Raw genomic sequence first — 9,382 nt, forward strand, 5'->3', positions numbered from 1 at the left:
GGAGAAAAATAAAAACAAAGCATAGTTTTATATATATATATATATATATATATATATATATATATATATATATATATATATATATATATATATATATATATATATATATATATATATATATATATATATATATATATATATATATATATATATATATATATATAAAGCTACTAAATAGGGTTTATAATATATTAAACAGGGGTAGTGTTTAGATTTTGTAGTAGCATACTCAATTATATATGTTCAATTATATATCCATGGATGGATAATCAACCATATTTAGCAGTAGATATGTACATCATATACATACACATAACCCCACTTCCAAAATGACCAGTACCTTGGTTAGAACAGATTAAGCTCCAGTAACAATGTCGTCTCTTCAAATGCTGTCAACTTCTTGTAGCTATGGCTGACCACATCTCGTTTCCTGTACTGAGGATTTGTTTGAAAGCATCTGCTTGGCTAATTAAAACAATATAAGCTTACTATGGAGTCAAAGAGGAAACTGGTGGCTTTGCTCAGGTCATAGACAGTATTTGTAAAATTTTCAAACAACTCTAGATTTCCAAACAAGTAACTCCAAAATCTGTGTTGAATAAGTGTTACCAGCTTTCAGAGGTCTAAAAAAATATTTTCACCTTTTTCATAATTAAGAGACCAATGTTTGGAGGAACCTCAGAACATATTAGCTTGGGAAAATGGACCTCCAAAACCCAAGTCCAAGTGTTAATGTTCAGATGAGACACTCTTTACTATGTACTGAGAAGCCGATATCAATAAGTTCAGTACATGAATGTGATAGAACAGCACTACATCGAGTATATAAAAGGAAAGGAAAGATGGTTTATTTTAACAACAGGGGGTACCGACATATCAAAGGAAAACAGTACAGACAGATTTAGTAAAAATTTACAAAGTAACATATTTTGACCTTATTACAGTGTGCAGCAAATAACTGTCATGTGAGGATTCACAGTATCAATAGGCTTTTCCTGGAGAGTTCTGAAAAAGTCTGATGTGGCTTTACTTCCAATACACATACAGCAGATGAGATTTGTGACTGCAATCAAAGGAACCATGAAAACCATCGTTTCGTATTCCGTTAAATATTATTACCCAGGACATATTTTTAATTAATGTCTGACACTATAAGGTTATGACACAGCAAATTGAAGTAGTTAACCTAGTTGATGTATCGTCACCATTTTTTTTGGTGACGATACACCAAAACAAATACCAGTGCTTCATACCAGTGCCAGTTTGTATGAAGCCAAACTGGCACTGGCTTCATACAAGCTCATTTCCACACCAAAATTTGTTCAAAACCTTGGGCTCTTTTTTTCCCAAGTGTGTTTAATGTTAGGCATCATAATGTTGCTATAGTTCAGCGGTGACCGTTTAGCTATCTATGTAAAGAATGATTTGTCCCTGAGCTTCTTCAATGTGCCATTTAAAGGCTGTATGAAACAGTATTCACTCTGAGAGTAAATCCTCCCATTGTATAGTAAACTAAATTATGAATATGAAGTTATAAAATACTGATGAAGAAATAAATTGATCTATTTTGTCTTTTACCATCTTGAGTATATAAATCTAGCTTGAATTATACATATACATCTTAGTAAAATATTTCATTTCAATGTCAAAACTTTACAATCAATTCCACTATTTTATTAGACTAATTTCAATGATATTTTTCAAGCATTTAATTCTGTTAAGTTTGATGGTTTGGGTTGGGAACCCAAATTCAATTTCAGAAAGAAAAAATATACATATATTTCACATATGAGCTGTGACAAAAAAGGTTTTAGCACAGTAATGTTGCGCTAAGGGCACTGTTTGACATATGCAATCACAAAGTGAAGACTGCTGTCTTGATAGGAGTTCAGCAGCCATTACCTCTCTCCGCAAGAAAGCATCCAAAAATAATGATGAAGCTGACTGCTCACAGAATGCAATGTATTAATGCAGCATAAAAAATTAACACTGTCTTCATATATGAATGGTTATTAAAGGACAACTGAATAAAAAGAAAGATGTGTGGTTAAAAAAAGGTGCACAAACAACATGAGAAATGGTCTTGAGAGGACAGTGATGCAAACCCATTAAAGAGTTTGTGCGGAGATTCCAACAAGTGTAATCAGGACATAGGATTTGATTTTGAGTTCTCATTAGCTGTAAGCCATAATCATAAAAAAATAGCAGAAATAAATGCTTGCAAAACATGATGCTGTGTGTAATAAATCCATACAATAGGATGTAAACACAGGCTGTTTACATCGTTTTAAACTGTGTGATTGAGAGCTTGAGTGGGAATAAAAAAAGCAATAGGTACTTTCTTCTATATAACACAGTAAGAGTGTAACAGGTAAACCTTTTATGGATGCAAACTCGACGAAAAACCAAACTGTTAAGAATTGTATTTGAAACATAATCAATTACAAATTTACTGATGGAACTTGACTTATTGTCGTGTTTTGATTTTGATTTTATGTTGCATTGTGTTTCTGTGTTTGATATGATGTAAAGCACTTTGAAATGCCTTGATGCTGAAATGTGCTATGCAAATAAAATTTCATTGATTGATTGATAATAGATGATTCCCATTTTGTCAGCTGAATTACCGAGAGAAAGCCGCATGGGATTTTACTGCACTGAAAAAGCTTCTTATGTTACTTGGTTAAATCTTTCAGTTTGTGCAGAGACATGATGCCAAAAGTGGGACTTATGAAGAGTGGATCATTTTCTTTGAAAAGGTATCTGTTATGAATTAAGGCTTTTGACAATGTTATTGAGAGGTAAACATAAAAAAAAAATCAACTAAATTTCATCTTTTCAGTGCACTCTGATTTGGTCTGCCTTCCAAACATCATCTGCCATCAAACAAAACAAAACAAAAAAACCTGCATTTTGTCATAGTGTAGACAGTCTGTAAAGTTCCCATTCTTCTTGGTGGATTTCTTCAGCATACCAACAAAAAAACAACAAAAAAACAAAGAATTATCAGCCATGCCCTGTAACAAAGATCAAATTACATAAGAAATGTAACAGAAGGGGCATCTAATCAAAAGTAGTCTCAGTGTCTGTCTTACCACAACATATTCACACCCAAACATTTTCATTGTTTGTCATTTTAGTCAATTTTAAGTGACAGACCAACAAAAACAAAACAAGGTTTTCAATATTGTACAAAAAAATTGAAAATTAAAAGGGTGACCTTGCATTTATATTCCCTTTACTCCAATATAGCCAAAGTACATCCAGGTAAAGTAACTCCTTCCAGGGATCATCTATTAAATAAATACTCACTTTTATCCAATTTAATCTTGATAATATTACAGCTGCTCTGTGAAGGTATCAGAGGTCTGTTAGAGAACTCCGGTGAATAAAAAGCATCATGAAGACAAAAGTAAAACATGACATTTTTGAAGGAAAGTCATTGTAAAACCCTGTTTCATGGTGCTGTGGGGATGTTTTTCTTTCAGCGGGTTCAGGGAAGCTGGTCAGAGTTCATGGGAAGATGGACGGAGCCAAATACAAAGGATGAGATAAGGCCAGATCTCAGAATTGCTGTTTAAAGACTTCAGTGGTTTCCAAAAAAAGCTGAAAATCTGAATGTGCTTGAGTAATTTTTCCAAAGTGCTAGTACAAAACTTTTAATTTGTAGATTGACTTAAGAAGATTCTTAAATGTAATAAAACAATAGCATACTTGTCAAAATATTATTTTGAAAGCCTCATATTTATTCCCTTCTAATTCACATTCAACTGTACTCTGTGTTGGTCCGTCACATAAAACAATTAATTTGGACACCAAACATGATAAATATGAACATGTTGAAGGAGTGAATAATATTACAAGACATTGGATTTTCAATGCACTGAGGCCAATAAATTAATTTATCGAACACAAAACTGGTTTTCTTACTTGCTTCATTTATTTTCTAGAAAAGCAAATTCTTCCAATAACTCGTCCTCATCTGCCTCCTGTGGCTCCTCTTCAGCTGGTAGATCTTGGTGTTCTTCAGTCATCTCTTTTATTTTGCCATTTTTATCCTCCTCTGTCTCTGCCTCTCGTTTCTCCTCTAGGGCTGTTGATTCCTCCTGAATGTTTTCTTCATAATCTGTCTTGCTTTCTGACCCAGCAATCAACTCTTCATGCTCCGTGTCATTTCCCTCCTCTTCCAACTCTTCACGCTCCGTGTCATTTCCCTCCTCTTCAGTAGCAGTTTCTTCCATCTCTCTGTCTTTCTGCTCCACAGGAGATGAATATTGTTGATCAGCTGCTGCATATTCTTCCTGTTGCAAATACGCTCCTGATTCTTTTTGTGAAGACAGTTCCTGTCCATCTTCAGCTGCTAGAAGTGCATCTTCTGGAGTTTTTTCTGTGTCTTCCTCTCCAGGTGCCTCTTCTGTTTCCTCAGTTGTGGGAGCTTCCTCTTCCTCAGCAAGTGCCTGGTGTTCAGTTTCAGATTCAGCAGCCTCTTCTACTTGCTCCTCAGATTTGACAACATTCTCCAATTGCTCCTCAATTTTGGTAGCCTCCTCTTGATCCTCAGGTTTGGCAGCTTCCTCTTCTTCCTCATCGTGTTCTGCAGCCTCCTCTTCTTCCTCATCGTGTTCTGCAGCCTGCCCTTCTTCCTCATCGTGTTCTGCAGCCTCCTCTTCTTCCTCATTGTGTCCTGCAGCCTGCCCTTCTTCCTCATCATGTTCTGCAACTGCCTTTTCTTCCTCATCATGTTCTGCAACTACCTTTTCTTCTTCATCAGGTTCTGTTTCCCCTATTTGCTCCTCATCAAGTTCTGCAGGCTCTTTTTCTTCTTCACTTGTGCCAGCATTATCTACTTGTTCCTCATTTGCTTCAGCTACCTGGTCGTTTTCAACTTCCATAATGTCTTCTTCCTCCTCAGATTCTGCAATTGCCGTTTCCTCCACAGCAGCTTCAGCCACCTCTTCATCTTTTTCATCATCAGCTGCAGCCAATTCTTCTTCATCATCAGTTACCTCTTCATCCTCAGCCACCGCTTTTTCCTCAGCGTCATCTGCCTCTTTCCTTTCACGATACTCGGCAGGAGGCTGTATTCGGTCTACCACCTAAGACAAGACAAAAGCAGTGTTACTTCAGATGACAAGTCTGCAGAGCAGTAGCACCTAAACACCTGGCCAATAAGATGGGATTGTAGTGACTCAGAAATTATATTTGACTGTAGTTTGAATGTGAAGCCATGCCAAGCAATTATTTTACTCAAATTAATGACATAAAAATCTCATTAACGTCTCCCTACAGGCTGAGTACAGAAATAGTAAGGAGACCATGGAAGATGTCTCTGTGCGAGTCAAGCCTGTTCAAGCATAATTCTCAAGGTTAATCTGCTAAAAGCCAACCGTTTCTGGAACTGTAAAATTTGCTAAATTGGTTATCTGTGCATGTTTATACGAGCAAGAATCTGATTCATCTCCAATTTAAAACAACACTGTGTTTGCTTGTACAGACAAAAGGTACTCGTAAAATGTATTTGGACCCCTTAAGAATATCCATTTTATCCCTTTTTTTTTCTTTACAAATAAAGTGTGATGTGCAATTTCTATGTATCCCTCAAGTCTATTGTTTGCAGAACAATATTTCTTTCTTCAATTACAACTTAAGTTCAAAGGTTACTTCAAAGATTTGCTGTGTCCTTACATTGTCACAAACTACAAATGGAACCATTTATGGTGTTTGTTCAGCAAATATTTCTATTTTTCCATGAAAGCCATATTAAAGAAGAGCATGAGTAAAATGTTGGAAAACCCTGTTTATTTCTGGCCATTATGCACCACTTAGTGTTGGTCTACGATCAAAAATCCCAATAGTGCACTGACGTTTGTGACTGTGAGGTGACAAATAGTAAAAGCTCAAGGGTATGAATATGTTTTTCAGGGAACAACATCAGTGCCAAATAAGGCTGAAAAAGGAGAACCACAGAAGCACATTGGCTTGTCTAATGGTTACTTGAGTATTATGTCTCTGTGTTCCTAAGATGAGAATCTTGAAAATAGCAGGCAAGCTATATTTATCCACTCTGGAATACTGTGCTTACCTGCTCCTCTTCACTGGCCTTCAGGGACAGCTGTGACTCTTTACTTTCAAGGAACGCTCTGAAAGATCCAAGAATTCCATTATCAGACTTGTCAGTGTTGGTGATAATAGACAACACTGAATCATAAAATGTCATTTTCCAAAAGTGCTCATTTAACAAACACGATAAAGTAAGGCGAGCAAATCAACTTCAAAACTCTTCTGCACCACAGAGGTGCTTACACAGATCAGGGCAGCCTCACAACATGAATACAAAGCCTACTAACACTGGACTAGCGAAATAAGTGAATCATGCACTGTGATAGCAAAAGAAGGCTGTGACTAAGTCGACAAGGTTCTGGGAGAGAGAAAGGAAGCAGATTTCTCAACTTCTCTAAAAGCTGCACTTTTTATCCAGAATTTACCTGAGATTAGCCGTTTCCACCAGCTGTGCCTGATAAGTGTCCAGTTGATTTTTCAGTTTCAACACCTCACTGGTCTGTCCATCCAAGGTAGCAGTCATTGTGGTAATCTGGGCAATCTTTTCTTCCATCTTTGATTCAGCTTCAGCAAAGTTCAAAGACAAGTCCTCAACCTTGTGGGACAGTTCACTGCTCAGAGCAGCCAAGCCCTCCATCTGCAACCTGATGTCCTCAAACTCCACGCTCTTCCCCGTCAGCATGCTCTGCAACTGGCTCAGTTGCTCCAGAGACACGGTGGCTTGCTGCACTTCTGCCAGACGGGTTTTCATCTCAGTGTGCAAAGACAGCACCTGAGCAGGGAGGTCGGACGTCTTCAGCTGCTCAGCCGTAGCCAAGGCCATGCCCACCTGTTTCTGAGTCAGTGCATAAGACTCCTCCAACGAAGCCAGTCGTGTGTTCACATTCTCTGAAACATGTTGCTGTAATGAGACACATAGTCTTAAACATTAAACATTAAGTTTCATCAACCACCTTAGCTGAAAAGAATGTTAATGAAATGAGAAGAGAGTTGAGAACAGTTGAAGGTTTTAGAGAATTGTAAAAAATTCTAGGTTATGAGCTGAGATAATGTAACCCCAACTCAGCAAAAAAAAGACAGACAGATATGCCACTTTAAACTTTTGTTTGAAGACTTTAAAACAGATTTGTACCAGATCACAAATTCAGACCCATTCAAAATAAGTTTTAGGTATGTCCAAAAAAAGTTCATATTTACTGTTTATGTGTGTTAAATTGTTAAGTAATTTATTGTAACTATAAAGGAGCTTTAAACTGCCCTGATCAATAATTTGTTTCATTGGGACCAGAGGTGATGTCACAATGAGTGTGTATGAGACCAAAACAACTCTAGAGGTAAACCTGATTTCAGATGAACTCCTGAAACAAAAATAAAATGTCTAAATAAGACATTTTAAAGTCTGCCTTTGGCATCTTATGTTGCCATCTAGCATGATCTGCAAAATTAGATTTACAATGTGTATGTCTCCAAGTTTTCCAGAAAGTTCACCAAATTTTCTAATCCAGAATGTGCTTTGAAAAGTTTGACTTTTCAAAAGGATTAAAAAGAGCAGCCTTGCTGTAATGTATTCAGCTTACTGTTAAAAACTGGTTCATAGAGACCATCTGGGTCATGGTAAAACAAACTTTCCAATTTTTGAAAACATGGATGAACATGTACCTGAAAATGTGCATATTCCCAAGTCTGTTCATACAGAGATGACTCGCTGAAAAGACTAAGCCTCATGCCTGCAAAGTTTCCACAGAGAGGTCTTTCCTTTGGACTTCTCATACTAGTGAAATATAGCCCTTGGCAGCCATGACACAACAGAGCTGGTAGATTCTTACTACCTTATATATGCATATTCTGACACTCCGTATTATTTTAATAATACAAAATATTTTATTTCCCAACTTTCTGACTAGTTGTTACACACACATTCTGCACACAGGTTTTCAAACAATATTGTTTGGTATCAAAAATCCCTATCTAAATATAGTCTTGGCACATTGCTGTATTGTTTATGAAGTTTGTGCATCTTCTGCCCTGCTTTAGGTTTGTTGTTCTGTTTAATAATGTAGTAAAATTATTTCAATTATTGTTATTTTTAAAGATTTGATAAAGAGTCTGGTCAAAATTGCGTAGTCTTCATATTGGTCTCAAACAAACAACAACAGCTGCATGTATGTTGGAAATAGCGTTTTGTGCTCACCTAAACTCCCGGCATTTTGAAACTTGATACAGTCCTAGATATTTTAGCTTTCTTCACTGAAGCTTAAAGCTTGTATGTGGCCTAAGGGCTGTTCTTCTATTTTCAGAAACATTTATTTTAAACAGCAGTTCATTCATTAAATAGGTCATTATTAAAGGCAAGTCGGATCAGGTCTGCAAGCAGGGCTCCAGCAGAGACTTTAACTATATTAAGTTTTTACCTTTGTATTTGACAGCCTCAGCTCCTCGTGAGAAGACTGCAGTTTGGCTATTTTCACCTGAATGCCCATAACGTTGTCTGTCAGGTCAGTTAAAGTTAGGTGCTGCTGGAAAAAAAAACATGCACCGGCGACCCAGCCGATCACAACGACCGAAACTAAAACCAGCAGAGGAGTGTGGCTGTTCCCACCAGGGCGAACTTCTGTTTCCAAGAGCTCACTTTTAAAAAAGTTATCCTCTTGTTTGTGGTTGCTTTTCCCTTTTCGGTGCTTGGCTGTCATTCTTCCCCTTTATGTCAAGGACACTATGTTCCAGTCAGGCACAGAGGTGATATCCAAACAGCCTGCGGGTCAAACAGAGACGAGCCGCGGTGACAGCCCTGATTACCTTCAGACACCGTGAAAACGGACCGGGGCTAATTGCCGCGGCGGAACCGATAAGCTACACAGAGGAGTCGGATGAAGAAAAGGAGGCGTGACAGAGCGGTGTGATTTTGTCAGTTCGGAATGAAGAGGGGGCGTGAGGCCTGGTTGGCACTGGGAGTGGCTGACCCCCCGTCACGGTAGCCCGCCACGTGCGCTGCTCACGGTGAGTATGGCGCTATTTATGAGCACAACCATGCGAGCTCTATGACCTTTGAAAGTAGACATTTATTCTCTTGAGTTCATGCTAAAAAAATTACTGCACTGCTGAAAAAATATATAATATTTTAATCTTCATTAGTAATAACTGTGAACAGACTGTTTTCCCATTGGTTTGTCATATTTTATTTTGAAGGACCTTTTAAAATTTAGTGTAAATCACAGTATTTGGACTGAAACAGGATTGGTTTTAGTCCTAAATTCCAAGTATTTTTCATTTTCAATATAAATTTAGTCAATTAAAATATGAAGGCCTCTTACAGGTTTAAGCA

General features: G+C 37.3%; 1 protein-coding gene across 3 annotated transcripts; it reads right to left on the minus strand.

The window, feature by feature from the left end:
• Positions 1-826: 826 nt before the first annotated feature.
• Positions 827-9,047, minus strand: zgc:66479 (uncharacterized protein LOC327541 homolog). 3 transcript variants are annotated; one of them, XM_044121013.1, is made up of 5 exons: positions 8,472-8,994; positions 6,486-6,961; positions 6,083-6,140; positions 3,931-5,096; positions 827-2,963 (listed from the first exon to the last, which is right to left on the minus strand). In XM_044121013.1, exons 1-4 carry the CDS (start codon positions 8,748-8,750, stop codon positions 3,936-3,938), a joined length of 1,974 nt encoding a protein of 657 aa, XP_043976948.1. In that variant the 5' UTR covers positions 8,751-8,994; the 3' UTR covers positions 827-2,963; positions 3,931-3,935. The 3 variants fall into 3 exon arrangements, with proteins under 3 accessions (XP_043976948.1, XP_043976927.1, XP_043976937.1); XM_044120992.1 differs by having other exon boundaries at positions 827-3,017; XM_044121002.1 differs by having other exon boundaries at positions 827-5,096; positions 8,472-9,047.
• Between the last annotated feature and the right edge of the window lie 335 nt (positions 9,048-9,382).

This window comes from Gambusia affinis, linkage group LG01 (assembly GCF_019740435.1).
Source record: "Gambusia affinis linkage group LG01, SWU_Gaff_1.0, whole genome shotgun sequence".
Lineage (NCBI taxonomy): Eukaryota > Metazoa > Chordata > Actinopteri > Cyprinodontiformes > Poeciliidae > Gambusia > Gambusia affinis.

What these genes read in the sequence shown, in the direction of transcription:
- zgc:66479 (XM_044121002.1), bottom strand. Translation starts at nt 8,750, where the DNA reads ATGACAGCCAAGCACCGAAAAGGGAAAAGCAACCACAAACAAGAGGAT. An exon ending in TGAGGCTGTCAAATACAAAG is followed by an intron (nt 6,962 to 8,471) that starts GTAAAAACTTAA and finishes GTCTCATTACAG; the next exon opens with CAACATGTTTCAGAGAATGT. An exon ending in AGGCCAGTGAAGAGGAGCAG is followed by an intron (nt 5,097 to 6,082) that starts GTAAGCACAGTA and finishes GTCTTGTCTTAG; the next exon opens with GTGGTAGACCGAATACAGCC.